Source organism: Peromyscus maniculatus, chromosome 4 (assembly GCF_049852395.1).
Source record: "Peromyscus maniculatus bairdii isolate BWxNUB_F1_BW_parent chromosome 4, HU_Pman_BW_mat_3.1, whole genome shotgun sequence".
NCBI classification, from domain to species: Eukaryota; Metazoa; Chordata; class Mammalia; order Rodentia; family Cricetidae; genus Peromyscus; species Peromyscus maniculatus.
The window spans coordinates 21,268,353-21,287,650 of record NC_134855.1 but is presented as its reverse complement, the minus strand read 5'-3'; the positions used below and the strand labels follow the sequence as shown (position 1 = coordinate 21,287,650).

At 38.7% G+C, this 19,298-nt stretch overlaps 1 protein-coding gene across 1 annotated transcript in view; it reads left to right on the top strand.

Moving 5' to 3' along the window:
• Positions 1 to 501: 501 nt before the first annotated feature.
• Positions 502 to 19,298, top strand: part of Lrp1b (LDL receptor related protein 1B) — a 1,955,528-nt gene continuing 1,936,731 nt past the window's right edge. The window contains exon 1 of the mRNA XM_042275227.2: positions 502 to 1,182. Coding sequence (XP_042131161.1) covers positions 1,005 to 1,182 — 178 coding nt within the window. The 5' untranslated portion in view covers positions 502 to 1,004. The remainder of the gene's footprint in view (positions 1,183 to 19,298) is intronic.

The window sequence follows — 19,298 nt, the reverse complement described above, 5'->3', positions numbered from 1 at the left end:
AGCTGTGTATATGTACTCCAAATATGCCTAAATATTTCACAGACTCATTTAGATACATCTCATGGTTTCAGAAAGTTCCCAGACTGTCTTTGCCATATAGGAAATAAAAACCACACAAAACTACCTCCAAACCTTAAAATGGCTCAAGGTATCCTTTTAAACAGAAATTTCAGACAAAACCCATTGGCAATCTCTGCTTTAATATGACCAGCTTGGGAGCCCGGATGGCTGCACTTATCTTGCCGCCCGTGTGTGTGTGTGTGTGTGTGTGTGTGTGTGTGTGTGTGTGTGTGTGTGTGTTGGTTAGTGACTTTGGGAGTTTTGGTTTTGTTTCTGCTGAGTCACTAATTTTGCAGCTCTGTCCCCAGGTGCCACTCAGCATAAAAGTTACTAGTGCAGTTGAAAAAGCTCTGCGAGCTGTCAAGTGGAGGAAACCATTTCCCTAAGAAACAAGGTCCAGGCTTGCATTGGCTCCCCAGGAAGGAAGCTCCCTTGCAGCCCAGGCATCAAATCTGCTTTGCCTGGGAAGCCGCTCGCTGGGACTTCTCAGCTGGCTAGTGATGCTTTCTGGCGCCTGGCTGGCTTGTCCCACTGCAGTCCCCCTTCGCTAAGGACCCAGATCCCTACCAAAACAGCGAGGAGTTACTTTCTCTTCAAGGAGGCTGAAAGAGCAGTGATTTGTGGCGTTCTCATTTGAGGCTGTTTCCCTGTCGTGTTAACCGCCTCTTACTAGTAAAAGATGTGATTTCCGTGGGCGACGGATGGGTATTCGAAGGCCTCGGTGATTAATAGTGAATTCCCATCGGCGGGCATCTCTCTGCCCCTCTTGCGTGATGTAAGATCAGACGTACCCCTGCATCGAAAAGTCCAGACATACAGCGCCTGGCTGGCGCTCGCACGCTCTCCGCAGGCGCGCTTCCGCACACCTTCCACATTCTGCTCCTAGCAGAGCAAGGCGGACTGGCTGGACCCACCGACCCAGGGATTTCCAGTGACATTTGTAAATGACGCGGCTCTGTTCCAGGCTGCCAGCGGCCGCGGCCGGGCCGAGGGTGCCGCCGCCGAGCAGTCTGCAGCACAGGCTCGCCGGGAAGATCACCATGTCCCAGTTGCTTCTCGCCATCCTCACTCTCTCGGGATTATTGCCTAACGCCAAGGTGCTGACTGTGGGAGCTGACCAAGGTAAGGGCCACGACCCCCCACTTTCCCCATTTCCTCCCTTGGCTTTCCTACTGGGTGATGCTGGCAGACAACTGAGTGTGAAACTTAAGTCCTTGGCAGCCCCGCTCCCGGGACCCGCTGGCCACTGTGCGCTAGCCTCCTGGGGGGAGAGGGTTATTGGAGGGTTTCTGAACTAGGTGCCAGAGTGTTACGCACCCCCGCATTTTACCCTTGGTCATTTTCAGGTCCTGATTTTGTCTGTCCCCTTTCCCCCCCCCCCCCCCGGGAGCATTTGGACTTGGCTGTGCCTTCTGCCCGGGCATCCCAAGCGCTGCAGATGTTGGATCAGAATTCGCGTTTCTTTGAGACTCCCTTTGGCGCTGGCTCTCAGCTGAGATTCTCATGATTCTCCGCCATAGACAATTACTCTCCCAACTTAGCTCCTGGTTTACTTCCTCAGCTGTGCATCTGGAGAGAGGTGTCAGAGCTCCCTCCCTCCCTGAGTGTCTCTGTCGCCTTTTGCTGGGCTGACTTGGGTTGGGTAGCCAGGAGAGAAGCCCTTAGGGCTTTTCTGAGAGCATGCACCTGCTTGAACTTGCCTTTTCTGACAGGGAAGGTCTGTGACCCAGCACCAGGGTACCTTGATAGCCTCATCAACTGGAGAGCCCGATTCTATCTAGCCTAGCACTTTGTGCTTGTTTCTCACCAAACAGCTGGGAATGGTAGAAGTTCAGAGGGGAAAGGTTATAGGGGAGCCCAGAGAGAAGGTACGGATTATAAACCAAGGTTCTGAAACTTTTGACCTGGAAACCCACAGTTCCTCTTATCAGCTTACTATCATTGACGAGGATATGTGGGTTAAAAGGGGAAAGGGGGAAATCATAGCAGAGGAACGTTTGCACACTGCTACCAGGCTTGGAAGGGTTAACTCCTTAAAGGAAAATTAGAAGTAGCACAAATCCTGAACTGAGCTCACAACGACCATACAATTCAGCTTTTTAACTTAATTAGGAAAGAGAAAATAAACAAGCAAAAAAAAAAAAATTAAAAACCTCAAATACACAGATGCCAATGCACGCAAATAGGCAAGGTCTTGCATTGTGCGATTCAGTCGGTTTAGGTATAAGGGATTATGAATTGACTATGAACTAGTTTCATTATAGGTCAGCACCGGGTGGGTTGTAATGATCCTATTTAACCGACTCTTGGCAACCAGTCCTATAATGAAACGAGTTCATAGTCATAGCAGGCTCACACATGTCATTTCTAGGAGTGGCACTGGTAATCTTTCAGGTGCACCGCTGCGGAATCATAAAGATTCCGAACTTGCTTAAGTTGCCTTGAAGTTGCTGTGGAACAGTTGAAAATGGTGCGGATAAAATGGAAGCATGCGGCTCTCACTTGAAATGACTGTGGCTTTGATCTGCCACAGTCGCTCCTCAACCTTCCTTAGCAAGAGCGTTTGAAGTTGGGCTGAAGCACAGGAGAAGGTACAGCTTCTGGCCCAGAATGCTGGTAAAACAGGCTACAGGCTGTTGGTACTCGTTTTCCTGAGCACCGCCCCCCCCCAACACACACACACACACACACACACACACACACACACACACACACACACACACACACACCCTGGAGTCTGATCTCACCCCCCAGCTCAGTGCTTTGTGTATTTCTGTAGCATACTGCTGCTGCTCCCTGAGAGGAATGACTGAACATCTTGAGAGAAGTTTGTGCACAATAAATAAATAATAAATAAATATAAATCAGCTTTCTCAAGATGTAAGAAATTAACATAAAGAATGGTATTTAGTATCAATTTAGTTCCAGAAAAGAGAGGAATATCTAAGCTATCTAAGATCACATGGAAAATAATTGTTAGTTTTTATGACTTAATTGAGTGTTAATATCAGTTGAAAAAATTATCAGAAGTACTTTATCATAGAGTGCAAGCATATATATAGTTGCCGATCGACACTTACTGAGTTCTATTACATCTAATCGAACTCTTAAAAATTGAAACCAGTTCAAACTGTGACATCTAGCTATCAAAACTGCAAGAGTGATCCTGGTATTTGTTCTTAAGAAGAGGGGACAGGTGGGAAGGAAGGAGGGAGAAAGAGTCTTGTTAAACATTTAAAATGAGGATGTAGCTGCATTATGACAGATGTCCCCCACTGAGATGCTGACGGTGAAGACAAGGCATATAACCCAAGAACAAGGTTAATGAGATGTAGCTGCCTTCAGGCTTGTGGCAGTGCCAATGGGCCTTGAAGAAGAGAATAGATGTGTGAAAATACTGGTGAGTTGAATAGTGTAAGGGGGAGTTATGTCTTAAAGTGTGAAACCATGTCTGGGCTCTCCAGAGACTAGAGGTAAAGGCAGCTTCTCATTCTAGAGGAAGGTACTGTGATCTTCTCTACTGTGGCATCCTTGTGAAGTTTGTGAGCAGATGCTAAACTCTTACTAGCTAAAAAACAAAACAAAATAAAAAAAGACAAAAAATAAAACCAACCATACTTCAAACTCATTTGTATGTTTAGTTTTCAATCTCATACGCATCTACCTGTCCTTCAATTACACATGGTTTGCCTAGTTTATATTGATTTTTATACTGTCAAAATAATGTACATGCCAGCTCTTATTAGACTTCATTGTATCTGAAAAAGGAAATGTCTTTATAACTCTTAACAGCCAAAAGGAGGATAAATCAGATTCATTTAGAATCAACTAATTTGTCATTTAACGATGTCATAGCATATCAAAGTACTGCTTGATAATGGTTAAGACTTAAAAGGAAGTGTGTTTTAAATTGTCACATTTTCTGAAAAGAAAGGGAGGTGGGAGAGCCAAGACAAGTTAAAAACCTCGAGGCTGATAAAATGTGAAGACATATTTCCAAATAATTAGTGTTCATGCTGCTTCTGTCCTTTTATTGTGTCTGCTTAAAACCATTAAAAAGCAGCAACTATTTATGCTGCAGTTTTCAACATCTTTCTCTTAAAGAATGTACTGTAATTCATATGTCTGTGCAATTCATTTCTCATTTGATAAAATGTTCAGATTTTGCTTTGAAGAAGTCTCTAAACTTTAACTCAGCTTCCTCCCAACTTCTAAACTTAAATTTAAATAGGAGAACAAAAGAAAAAATATAAATATGTTAGAACAATAAGAAAGATTTACACAAAAAGAGTAAAAGAGGAGAAATGTGCTGGTTGAAGAAGATGTTATCTTTAGTTAAAATAGTGATTTCTTGCACACTTTGTCTTTCAATTTCCTAATGAGTAGCCTATGAATATATTTATAGTATAGATATACTTTAAACCAACTTACATCAATGTTACCCTTTTTGCAATTTATACCTGTAAAAAGGGAGAATGCACGAGAGTGTCACAGAAAAGTAAAGTACTAACTACTCTGGAATTATTAATATGGAAGCTGCTTTTAAGTAAATGTGAAAGAAATCTTATGATTGCTTCTGGGTGTTATCACTAGTGTATTCTTAGGAATGAAATGGCCCTTTATAAATGCTATTTGTCAGCAAGGCAACGGTACACAGAGATTTCCGGTGCCCCTCCATTGGATCCATAGTATTCATTACTTGTTAGTTGCTTTGTCGATCTCTTCTCAGGACCTATTCCATACCATAAAGATAAGATCCATTTAGAACTACATGCAGTGAACAGGGGTTGGTTTTTGAAAGGACATGCAAGGCTTCAGGACCTACACATTTTCTTTCTACTCCATGCTGGAACATGGCCTTTATCCTAAAAATATCATTGGGTTTGTTTCTGCAGCTAATTCTTATGTCTTACATGAACTACATCCCCATCTTCCACTCTTTCCTGGTTTCAGGGAATCTGTGTGGGAAAAAGCTCCAGTCAGACATAGGGGTAGATTGTTCTGCCTTCTATGCCTGTCTGTCAAAACAGTTCTTGTACAGAGGAAACACTTGTCTTTATTCCAGATAGATACATTCAAAGAAAGCAGAATTAATACTGAACGTTAAACATGCTTGTACCAACATGATGTCACTACTCAAACCAATGCAGTAGCAAGTAGATCCTACCCACATGTGAAATTTGGATTTACATATCTTCCTCAAAATGACAGCTTTGATGCAAAGACAACAACATACCACTATGGTCTCAGCATTACAGACACTGTTTACTAAATCAAAGTTTTTATTTTTTATAATTGCAGATCAAATGTCTATTTTTTGTGATGAGTGCCTTCCTGAGAAACAAAACTAAATATGTGAAATGGGAAACTATTGAAATATTCCTTGACCTAAAGCAAGAAGTGCTCTAATGAGTTTCCATATGGCTAACGTTTTGCTTTCACACAATCCGGAAGTGGAAGACACAAATGTCAAAGTGCTTTTGCCCCATTTCTGCTTTTCTGTGCAGGGACTAAAGCCAGTGTCTCACTCATGTTAAGCCTATGCTCTCATTGAGCCCCACCCAGTCCTGAGCAATTGCCTGTGAAAAAGCCTCAAATGTTTGCCATTCAAATGGTTTCTAGTGGCTGGAATAGTATCAATGAGTGCAGGCACAATCAAGACCTCAAAATGACTTAGCCAGAACATACCACTGGCCGTGTCTGTCTCAGAAAACCATTAGATTTTATACGGAAGTCTTTCCTAAAGTTTACGGCAGACATCTAGCTTGCCAAATTTAACCTGATAATGACAAATAATGTACACACCTCAGTGCACAAAAAAAGGAAATTCAATTTTTTTTTTTTTTACTTTTAAGATGGGTGACAAAATTAGTCTAACTAGCTAATGCTGAAAGTGTGAAGCAACACCTTTCTCTTTTTCTACTATCCTGTGAATCCATAAACCTACATTTAACCCAGAGGCATGGAAATTAAACTCCTACCTACTTTTATGGGAGAAATATTCTAATAGTTAAATATTAAACAATACCAAGTACACAAACATCTGTAGAATTTATTTATTAAAATTAATATTTGGTCCAAATCCTAAATATTTATTTTAATAACTTTTAGGATGCATCATGCTCACAATAATGTCAAGTCACTGTTTTAAATCTTATCTGATCTCCCATTTCAATAACAGTGTTTTCACTAACTGAGTCCTTCATATCAAAGAAAGAGGAATGAACTTAATTTCATTGAGTTTCTTGAGTAAACTCATTGATGGAATTAACTAGTTCCTAAATTAAAATTAAAAATATTAGATAAGAGTCCAGATAGGTAGATCCAGTTGTCAAATAATGATACTTTGTTAACATCTGGGTTTTCCTCTCAACTTTTCCAAAACTAGTTCTAAATATATAACACTTTTCACAGATATTTCTCCTATAGAACCAGTCATTTCAATTAATGCAGTCTTAACACTGGCACTTTTACTTACTCTTACTATTCTTAAATTAGGTTAAATATACTCATATTTAGAAAAAAATATTAATAGATGGATGATGTTATATTGATATTCTTTAGAGAAGTCAAAAGTCCTTATGTAGGTGTTTTGAGAAAGGACAGTTTCTTCTAACTTTAAGTAAGGAAAAGAAATAAAATTTTGTGGGAGAAGATGGGGCATGTTGCCTTGCTAAACTACCAGCGCTATATTTTATCTCAAAGTGTATTCTTATTAACAGCCAGACATCTATTTCCTGAGTTGCATGCACTTCATTGTCCTGGCTGGCTTAGCCTTCGGACCAAAGACAGGTATTGTTGAAGAATGACCTCATTTTAGTGGAAAGAATGAGTCTCTTCTTTAGGTAAGATCAAGGTTCTACAGTCCTTCTCTTGTTTTGTTCTTACCATCAATAGGATGTTCCTTCCTAACTTTCCATGTAGCATTTCCATCCTTCTAGCTTCAAGACAGCTTAACTTTAGAAATATGAATACATAATTCCTTAAGAAATTTTCTACCGCTGAGTTTTTCTTTAATGACAATTTGTCATCTTATCCTTTTCTTCTTAATGTGAGAAAAGAACTGAAGACGGGAGTGGGGGCCAGAGGAAGACAAAGGAAACTTAGTTTTGGATGCTGTGAGGGCTCCCAGGGTATTTTAAAGATATTTATAAAAAAGAAAAACCATAGGTATAATGCTGAAAACATAATTGTATTTGGAATGTTCTATTTCCCTTAGGAAGTATGATGTTTAAGGCTAAGAAGGACAAAGAGCCTGAGAGAGAACTTTGACATTGAAATTTTTGGTCCTACCAACATAGATCTAATATTTGCAGCAATTAGTAATCTCAAAATTTGATAACATATTAAGTTTTATAATTTTAAATCTTTGATTTCAGGATATCTAAATTATTCTATGAATTTCCCAAAGTTTTTAATGGTATATTTTTATGTTCAAAAATACTAAGTATACTTTAATAAAATTATTCTACTTTATTCAATGCCATTAATTTTAAGGCACTTTTCTCATGTATTATTTCTGAAAATGCAGTGATAATTGCACTAGCTTGGCAGACCCTTGCTTTATGAGGTAAAGGCGTCATGGATTGTTGTAGGGGGAAGTTTTCCTGTGTCCTGCCTAGTCCTGCAACCACTCGAACCTAAGTAAACACACAGAGGCTTGTATTAATTACAAACTGTATGGCCTATGGCTCAAGCTCATTATTAACTAGCTCTTACAACTAAACTCAACCCATTTCTATGAAGCTATGTTTTGCCACATGGCTTCTTTGCATTACCCGTTCTCTCACATCCTGCTTCTGCTGGCAGAGATCGCAGGGTCTATTCTGACTCCACCCTTCTTCATCTCCATCTTCAGTTTGAATGTACTGCCTAACCTTATTCTGCCTTGCCATTGGCCAAACAGCTTTATTTAACAACCATTGAGAGCAAAACATATTCACAGCATACAGAAAGACATCCCACAGAAGATTGTGATCACTTGTCATGGATATTTTGAAGATTTGTACATGGCATTAAAGACTCACATATCAAGCAATTTTTTTTAGCAATTTTATTATCATAATTAGAAAGACTATTTGATCATCTGCATAATACTGATGGGATGAAAGTTTAATGAAAAGGTTATTTGTGAAAAGAAGGTGATTTTCTTGAGTATGTAATTAAAAAACAGGTGTACTTTAAAAGTTTAATATTTTTCTTTTTCATATTTTATTTTTTATTAGTCAAATAGTTCTGTCAGATATTTTGAAATGAATCATGGGAGCAATCAGAATACAAGGCCAAAACAAAAACAACAAACCAAAAAAAAAAAAAAAAACAAGGCCAGGGATTTTATTTTACCTATGTTTTAATTAGGTTGCCTATGTTAATATTCCCCAAGTTTTACAGAATTCTGCTCTAATTCTCTATACAAAAAGAAACATTGTCAGTTTCTAGGAGCTTCTACAATGGTACAGAAAGTAACATTTGTAGAAAACATAATGGATCCTGTATAGAATAACATAAATTCATATTATTATTAACCATAGTATTAGCACCATGTAAAGTGCTAATAGTAAGAAATCTATAGCATTGCATTTACTGAATTTTTTGCCCTTTGAAAACATGTTGATTCCAAAAAAAATCCATAAGATTTGTAGTCTTTTATTTATGTAAGGACTCATTCCACAAAGTTGAGTAAGCTGATGGTGAAAAATATTTAGATGTTGCAAATGAAGCAAGTGGCAAGTTAGATAATACAGCTGAGTCATGGGTGTCTAGTATGAGAAGCAAGAAGAGACAGCCAAGAGGCAGCCAACATTGGAAATATATACCAATTATGTTACAAAGAAAGAAAAAAGAGTCAAGTGATTAAAATAAATGCTTTGGTGGTTATAATCATAGAAATTATTTGAGACAGTTGATATGTCTGCTACAAACAAGTGACAAGGGGGACCACCCTTCAAAATGGAGAAAAATACTTTTCATGTAAACCTTGAGAAAAGATCATTAGCTCATCCTTGGAGCATGAGAGAAGGCTTGCATGTCTGGCATGAATTGTATGTGTTTAGTACAGTAAGGAAATCAGGTTAGGTCAGATATCCCAATGTCAATAGAGGGGAGGGGTGTAGGTTTAGTACTGGTTAGAATAAGTAGTAACTAGAACTTGACTCAGAGATGACATAATAGAACTTGCTTTGTTAGATTATGCTTTCTGCTACACAAAGAAGAGAAGGAGACAGAATTCAAGGGTCATTGAAGTTTCTGGGGAGAAGGTTGTGTTGGCTTGAAGAGAGTGATAATGGTGAGACGAGATCAGGATGGAAAAGATTTTTAAATCTTTTATTTATTTTTTAATTAATTAATTAATTCTTCTCTCATATATTACATCAGAATGCAGTTTCTTCCTCCAGATCCACTCCTCCTCCATTTCCCTTCAGAAAAGAGCAGGCTTCCCAGGGATATCAACTAAACATGGCATAACAACTTTCAATAAGACTAGGTACAAACACTCATATCAAAGCTGGACAAGAGAACACTGCAGGAGGAAAAGGGTCCCAAACGAAGATGAAAGAATCAGAGACAGCCCTAGCTCCTACTGTTAGGAGTCTCACTAAGAACACTAAGCTACACAACGGTAAGACATAGGCAGAGGGCTTAGGTCAGACCCACACAGGCTCCCTGATTGTTGCTTCAGTTACTGTGAGCCCCTGTGAGCCTTGGTTAATTGATTCTGTGGGCTATGTTCTTGTGGTGTCCTTGACCTCTCTGGCTCTTAAAACCCTTCCTCCCCCTCTTCTGAGGGACTGCTCAAGCTTTGTCTAATGTTTGGCTCTATGTCTCTGTTTCTGCTCCTACCAGTTGCTAGATGAAGCCACTCTGATGACGATTATGCTAGTCTCTGGTATATGAGTATAGCAGAATATCATTAGGAATCATTTCATTAACTTTTTTTTCTTGCCTGTTCTGTTTGGTTCAATCCTTGGTCTCTGGGCTATCCAGCATCTGGTTCCTGGTCATCCAGGCATGGGCTCCCTCTAGGGGAATGGGTTACAGTTGGACCAGTCATTGGTTGGCCACTTTTACTCCAGCACATCTTGCAGGCAGGACAAATTGTACCTCAAAAGTTTTGTGCCTGTGTTGGCGTCTCAGTCTTTCTACTGGAAGCCTTGCCTGGTTACAGAAGATGAACAGTTTTAAGTAGATTTTCTGCAATAATGAAATCTATGCTGCTCAATACATAGGAAGATGGAGAAGTGAAGTGCCTGTTCTTAGTTTTTAGAAGTAAAGATGGATATTCTAAACCTCAGAACTCTTTGTTTATGTTGTTTAGGGATGGATGCATTCCACCTTGGAATGCCTCTCATTGGCTTGCACATGTTCTAATTCACCACAGTTTATGAAACCAAATGATTGTGTTTGATCCTGAAATATGTTTTGTCACAATAATACCTTTGAATTTATATTTCAGAACATCAAATACCATTGTCCCTCTTACTCATTTTTTAGGTATACTGTATCAGGAACTCATAGAAGCTAAGTCAGCATTCTTTGTGGATTATTTAAAACAATGCATTTAGGACCATTAAGAACATTCTAGTATTGGTAAATATACAGCATTTTTTTTTGCTATTTCTACCAATTTAAACCATTGCAAAAGCAAAAGGAGGAGAAATTGGCCCATGGAGACTCATTTGTGTTTTATTCTTGAAAAAAATCCTCTGTGTTTTTAGCAGAGAGCTCCTGTTCAATTGTACCTTAAACCTTTACATGATTGAGAAGAATTTCAACTGACAGTCATGTTCCTGGTTATGAATATTCTATTAGGTTAGCAAAGGGAAGAAATTGTAACACAGCTACTCCTCACTGCACTCATCTCACTCTGTGAGAAATTTTGTAAAAAATCCGAAGTTTCTAGAAAAGAAGAGAGGTGCTGATAGCAAATGGTAAGCCATCTTCCTGAATAAAAGTATTGCACTAGAATTTATGATGTACTGGTGTGCTACTTGATCCATCAGAGCTCATGGGTTTCCCTCCTAAGTTTATCCTGTGTGGTGCCTAATACATGCCAGCTTTGACGTGACTTGTAGAAGCTGGAGCCAGCACAAGCAATAGACACACTAATTAGGCAACTGTGCAACTTTGGATTTTCAATGAAAACTTGTTTGTGGCACCAGAAGGCACATTTCAGGTTGTCTTGGCTCTTGTTGGAGTTACAGAGGAGAGAAAATGTAAGGGGAGCCCGAAGAGAAGGCATGCAGATGTTATGACACCGGAAAGCTTCACATCATAAGAGTCTGTAATACAGAAGTGAATGCAGTTGTTTGAAGGTGTTACTGTTCCTATTAAGTCGAGTGAGTCCTAATGTATTGATGATTGTTTGGGGATTTGGGGAGTTGGGTACTGCAAGTTTGTTATTGCTCCTTTGTATTATCATTCACATTCATATTCTCTCTCTCTCTCTCTCTCTCTCTCTCTCTCTCTCTCTCTCTCTCTCTCTCTTTCTCTCTCTCTCCTGTCTCTCTTATTCTCTACTTAGAGTAAAAGCTGAGGTTATTTTTAAAACTTTAATTGAAAAGTGCAATCCAGAATACTACCATAGGATCAGCTTAGTGCTTAAAATATTTCACTTGATTTCTTTTAGAACTTAGAGATCACCCAAATAGAGAACCAAGAAAGCAGATCAATGAGAGAGCTCACCTCTTTTATGCCCTTCACAGTATTGGAGGGAGTAAGAGCATTATGGGAAAAATCAATCTGGAAATGCTTCCAGACTGAGTGATACTGTATAAATACATGCACACAGGCATAGTTTTTAGCTGTGGTGTGCCTGGACTTAGGGAAAACATCTACTAGGTGGACTGTATATTGAGATGAGGTGATACAAATCCAAGAATATAAAGTTTTAGAAATGCCTACATAAAATATTGAAGCAAAAGATCTCAAGCAATTTCTTTGCTGTGTAAAGTATGTACATGTGAGTTTTGTAGACATTTTAAGTTCAGTTCATTTTTCATTCATGTTGTCAAAAACCTCTTTTATAATTTGGATCTGAAAGTTCAGTGCTAAAATCAACACTATGCCTTGAAATAAGTTAAATATGAAGTATATACCAAAATTTTGTTAAGTTTTAGAGTGACTGAACCAAATGAAATTTGAGGCTGGGAGATTTTGCATCAATATTTAATTTGGGTCTCACTGTAAATCTGTTTGCTGTGTACCTCAGCAGATAGGTGCCAAAAAGTTTGGAAATAAATTAACCTGAGGAACTGAAAAATGCAGGAAGAAGGGTCTCTTACGTTTTTGAGTATGAGGTGTAATTTATGTCTCAAAATAGAACTCTGCTCACATCACATGTAGGTCTGCTGAGGGCTTTATTTCTTTTGTAAGGAGAACATTGTAGAAAAAGGTTAAAAGCTAGTGGAAAGATATTGCTTATATTTTAGGTAAGGGCAAACATAATTAGTGATTATGTGCTCAAAAAAAAAAAAAAGGCATCTAGGTAGGGATCCCATGCCATCTTGGAATAAGGCTTTAACTTGTTATGTGGAGCCAAGGGGAAGGACAAAGTCCATCCAGATACCAGTTCACATGGTAAAACACCCAATAAATCTAGCATTAACAAAGAAGTTACTTAAATAAAAAATAAGCTTCCAGAGACTGAATCTACTCAAATTCACCAAGATTTAGAGTTGCATGCCAAAGATGATTAGGAACACTCTTCCATGTGAAAATCAGGGCAGTGTCTCTATGGCTTGAGAACTGATGCGCATGGGCATGGAACTTCACCTATAATGAGAATAATGGCATTTCCTGAAAGAATGAGATCTCATGGGGACCTGAAGAAGTCATCCTGCTGCTCCTGTCTTTCTGTAGGCAACAGAAAATGATTGGCAGAATTCCTTCAATAGCTTCAGAGAGGGAAATAATCTCAGGTGTGGCTATAGAGAACCCCAGACTTAGAGGTAATAGTTGCTGAACTTTTTTCTGCTCTCATATTAAGTAACTGCACTTGACCTATTTAGTGACCTTTACATATTAAAGGATATGAGGCATGCTTCACAAGCACAGCCTTCTGGTTAGAAGGTTCTGTGGAAATAGCACTTACCAATCCAAAGAGGTACCTAGTGAGACTATGAGACCCATCAGATGATGCAGACATTTGGATGGTTAAAGAGAGGCTGGGATTTTGGATGTTTTTAGATAGACAAGTACCTATGCTTTAAAATCACTCATGAAGATAAAATTCAACTTACCCACCAAATAACTCTGTGGCAAAGAGGACCCCTGGGGGAGTCGATGCTGAGACAGACAGCCTGTGATCCTCTGCACTTCCTCAGCATTCAAGAACAGAGTGCTGGACTGAGCCATAAAGAAAATGCTGCAGACTAAAGTGCCGCTATACAGCTTAGAATAATGTGCTGAAATGAGTGTGTTATTGTTGTAGGGCTTGGGTTCAGCCAGAGGAATATCAAAGAAGGCATTTTGAGAAGATGGCACAGTCAGTAAAGGATTTGAGTTTAGATCGCTAGCTCTCATCTGGGTGTGATGGCATCATATCTGCAAGCCGAGCACTCCCGAGATGGAGACAGGTGGATCCCAGGAGCTAACTGTGGAGCCCATTTAGATGAATCAGTAAACTTGGGTTCAGAGACTATCTCAAAAACTAAAGTAGAGAGTGACCAAGGAAGATACTGATATGGAACATTTGCATCTACGCCAGAACATAGACAAGCATGTACACCTGCATGCATGTGCACACACAAGAGCACTTTTACATACTTACACAGTGTAAAGTTCATGCTCACCATTCAAAGCTTCTTCTCCCTGCTGGTCATAGAGCAGAACAAAGGGAGAGACAGTGGGAGCAGAAAAATGCCCTGAACAATCCAGAGAGATTGATGATATTAAATCCAATTATGACTTCAGAACAAAGCAACGAGAATTATCTTAGAAGCAGATACATTAGCAATGATGAGAGGATGTGGGGTTCGGGGAGAATGTAGATAGCTTCTGCATTTCAGGAGCCACATGGGGTTGAACATAATGTTGCCTGGCCACATCACATACAGATCATTATTGAAAATCAGAAAGGAAAAAATAAAGAGCTAAAAGGGAGCAGAAGAAAAGACTATACTGCAAACTAAAGAGAGCAAATCCTTGTGCTTCAGTACAAACAGATCACATAGATAACTATTTAATCTTTCCAGCCCTTGGTAATGTTGGGATTTCACAAAGGACAACTACATGCCAAACAGTGTCAGAGTTCATGCCTGTGTGTTGTATTGGAATTAGTCTAGCCAAAGTGACAATTTAAAGAGTACCTTTTCACTTTTGAAACACTCTAGGCTTGTATAAATTTGTTAAGTGAGAGTTTCATAAACTTTTTGTCCCTAATACTAATATATTACATCTCTATACTATATCAATAATAAAATATAGAAATAAAAATGCAATTGGAACAATAAATGTGTCTAAGTACAAACTTCAGCTGTAAGAGCATGACAATAACTTGTATTTTTATACCCAATCCAGATGTAGCACATAACTCCATTCTGTCCGTGCATTTCTCACATAGGTCCTCACCTCTCTGTTACTCTTACTTTCAGATCCTGTGCTCATTTGAGGAGTGCTATTAGGATATTTGAAGAATTTCCCACAATTTAGTTTTGCTCGCCCCTTCACGGGATGTAGTGGGGATGGCATGACCTTCACATAGCATAACAGAACAGTGCTCTCCTCAAGTTGCCACAACAGCAGAAGCATGGTCTGTGTCACATTGTCCATATTACTACTCAGTGAGGTGGCATCTTCCTCCTTCTTTCTACATTTGTTAAAATTATTACGTCAATTCCCTGTTTATTTCGACATGTATAGATTCACATATATTGATGCCATGGTTTCTATTATAAACCGATCCTGCCATTATTGATTTATTTTTGTTCATATTGTTCCAGCTTTGACATTGAGAGATCACTCAGGTTGGCCCCTCCAGCAGCTTAATATATCCCATCTTCTTATTGTTTTAAGTAGTTTTTATTTTTTACAACAATGCCATCGTGTATTCTCCCTGCTCCCACTTCAGTGGCCTCCATTTCCCCAGAATTTCACAGAATCTTAAAATCACAGAGATTTGTAGCTAGATGCACTCACTTAGGTGTCAAAGGTTAATAGCAACAAAGGGAAAGAGCAGTGCTCTGTTCCTGTTCCTGTTTTTGAAAGTTCGGAGAGAAGTCATGTTCTCGGCACTTCAGTTTGAACAGTTAATTTATGGTTATCACCTGCCTGAAACTCTGAATAAGTGAATAAGAAAAAAATATTCTCCTTAAGGAGTTCAACATTTACTGTTTATAAAAATGTTGAAGAATATCGCTGGTAAATACAAAGAGTGATTAGTGTTTATCGATGTCTCAAGAAGCTCAGGACATTGGCTTCAAATAAAAAATCTCTGCCCTCGAGTTGCTGAGTGTCCATAGATGAGAAGCATCACAGCTATACAGTCAGGTCACATACAAACTGGTGAAAATGTGAGTGTACAGTGATTCTTTGTCCGTTTTATATATGGGAAGTAAACAGGCATGTCTATGCAGACATAGTAAATGGATTTTTTTCCTTTGGACCATTATGGCTCAGTGATGTGACTGTGTAGACTGCACAGAAATAAATTACATAGAAAGACATTCCACAACTATGTCTTGGTTCACTTGTTAAGTGAACCAGGATAAACTGATAATGTTCCCAACAAATGTGTTTAAAAAACTCAGGAGCATTAGCATCTGGCCTACATGCCATTTCCAGTTTAGTTAGCACTATGTGTCTCTAGTAATTGGTATAAAAGAAGAAGTGAATACCAGAATCCTAGTTATGGAAATAACCATACATTTGGATAAAAACAAACTTCAGGAATCTTATTGAAAAGCCATTTACCCACTAAATTTCCTCTTCCTCTTCTGAACGAAGTATTATATGGTTTGTTTGTTGCTTGGTTTTGAACTTTCTGGTGGTTGATGTGTTTTGTCCTCTACGTTCATTTCCAGCTTATCTTAACTTTAAAGTTGTGCTTTGGGTTTTGAAGTTCTAAAGGCCAAGTACAGCCTCATTCTCTAATGACTTGGAATCATGATAGATATTTAGATATAACTGATTTTAGTGGGGCATTGTAAAAAAAAAAAAACACAACCAAAACAAAATGAAAAAATTAAGACATGAGGTTACTTTTGTGGTCACTGGTCTAGCTTCTGATAATAGGTACTGTAAAGCAGTGAGAGAGAGGGCTAGTTGGAAATTAATGTAGCACCCATATTGGATTTTTAACAACTTAATACATTTTAGGAACTGATCCATCTGAAAGGCATTATGGCTTGCTGAGAAAAGCTGTACACTGGGAACCAGAAAAAGTGGGCTGCATTCCCAGCTCTACATCTGACTCACTCTTTGTCCTTGGGCAAGTCACTTAGCCTCTCTCTGTGCTACTTCCTGCCTGGTAAAATAAGTCGAATAATGCATAAAGACTCCCACCTCAACAAGATGTGCTGTGGCTGCATTCTGTCTGTAACTACTGAAGTGATCTGTTTCTGCAATGTTGACTCACGACAGATATTTTTAACAGCATCTAGTTGAAATAAAACTTGCAATAAGAATATGAATTCATAATTAATCTCAGAGAATCCCTTGGTTTTTTAATTTACACCAGATTTCATGCTAGCTCATATATCTGACAGTGTAATGTGATGGTTAATCTTCATCAGCAACTTGATTGCACCTGGAATCACTTAAGACATACCTCTGGTGGGTGTGTGAGGGCATTTCCAAGAAACATTACTGAGATGAGAAGATCTGCTTTCAGAACTGGAAGAACTTACAGGCACTGATATGAAGTCTGAGGAAATGAAGTACTGTCTGCTGCCTTGGCTTCTTGCTGATGCGTCTGTCTTGGCTACTCCAGCCATCCATTCACTGTGGTGACACTTCAGCTTCTTCAAGTTCCAAGATGGAATGCAAACCTGAGAGTCTCCAGGAATTTTCAGGCTTTTAGCCTGAAATGAATGAAGTAGCTGTTATCTTGTCTCTCCAGTGTATGTAAGGTTACTGTGAATACCCAGGCCTTCTTGGATGTAAGCCACTCAACCACCCCACTTCTCCCTACCCCCATCTAGATAAACATGCCTAATGTATGTGCTATTAGCTTGGAGGAGGCCTTTCAGGATCGGTGGGGATAAGAGTCTACTGACTGAGCACATCTCAATGTCAGTTACAGAACACACAGCAGAACTATTTAGAGGAGCAGAAGAAGGGCTTTTGAGAAACAGAGATTCATATCAGAGAAAAATAAGGGCTGGAGATAGATGGCCCAGCCATTAAAGGCTAAGCTCCTAACCAAAAAAAAAATAAGAAAAATCAGATGATGTTATCTATTAGTACTTTTCAGAAATATTTTTTTAAATTTAGACAATGGGGAATCAATGTCGGGTGGGAGACTGGAGGGGCATGGAGGAGGATACCCTGGTCTAAAACATCATCCTAGGTCCTGCCACCAAAAGTTCTTTATTTCTCTTTTTTACTTTGTTGCCTCTTTTCACATTTCTCCAGTTTTCGATAAATGTGTATTGTAGTTTCTATTTTCAGTCATCTCATCTTTTGTAATCATGGGTAATCATGAATTACAGATTATTATTGATTGATATCTCTCAACTCTCCTCTCATATTAAACAGTACTCACTCCATACTTTTATCATCTACACCATTGGAAACTATTCTGTCCTTATTACAATATTTGATATTATAATTTGTCTTAATTCTTTAAAAATGTTAAATATATTTTTATTTTTAACTAAAATATAAATAAATCACTTCTCCCTTCTCTTTCTTCCCTCCCATACTTTCTATGACCTCCTTTACTACAAAATTCATGACTTCTTTTTTTTATTACTCACACACATATTATACACAAACACATGTTTATGTATATATAAACACATAGCCTCTAAATCTAGTGCTGCCCTTACGTATATGATTTCAGGACTGACCATTTGAGATTGGATAAGCAACTAGGGGACACTTCCCTGGGAACAACTAATTCCCCCTCTTTCCACGTCCTTAGTTGTCCATAGTTTTTTGGCTAGGGCTGGGGGTCCCAAGAGATTTCCCTCTTCCACAATAGCATGCATATTGGTGGGAGAGGACCACATAAATGAAATTAAGAAGAAAGAAAGATTTGTGACGTCCTCTAACAGCAGGACTTTCCAGACTCTATGTCAGATTTAGAGGCTAGATTGGGTTCATGTTGCACATTTATGGACAGAATAACTCCTGGATTATCTCCAGTGTTTGTAATTTAATAACTGTAATCTGAGGTGTTGGCATATATAACACTGGCACTCACACAGATGCTAATAGGCTGGAAAGATACTCCCTTACAGTGCTCTGCAGCTCCCATTTTCCTTCATTGTGGTGTGCCACTGGGGAGGAAATGACTGCAGTTATTAGCATGATGACCTGTAACCACCTACTTTATTTCTTGAAGTATCAACTCCTCATATTGATAACATGAGAATAAAGAAAAGATTATTCTATGATGCTTTTGAGGCCTTTAGAAAATGCATGTAGGATGGATCCTTAGAAATCAGTAAGTCAGCTCTTGGATTTGGCATGTTTCTGTGACCTATGACCTGCATGATCAGGACACCATCCTATATGGAAGCTTATTACTCAGTTATAATTAATGTCTGCCATAGAGCTAGCATTCTGTTATGCAGTATTGGGTGAAAAAACACATGAGATTGGCATTCATTCTAAACATGGAGAAACAATGTCATTTATGTCATTTAGTCAATGTTGTCATTGTACTAGAAGGGGAATCTCTTTCCTATTCCTTTTTCTTTTTTGGTTTGGTTTGTTGTTTAATATGTCACATAGTTTAGTGAAAGTGAAAGACATTATGCCACAATGAGAGGAAAAAGGTGTGGAGTTCCGTGGGTAGAGAAGTGAACGGATCTGGAAAGAGATGGGGGAGGGGAACTATGATTAAAATATATTGTACAGATTTTCAATAAAAATTACAAAGTACTCAAAATGTGACCTGTTTTTTTAAATTGAGTTATCAAGTGTCCAATATACAAAACGAGACCATTTTTTTTCACGGACAAAAGGTTATTTAATAACTCTAGCGTTTCTTCATCAGAGGATCAATTTCGGTTTTGTTTCTTTGACATAATGAGTGAAAAGCACATAGGATATTCAGAAACTTAAACTTGAGT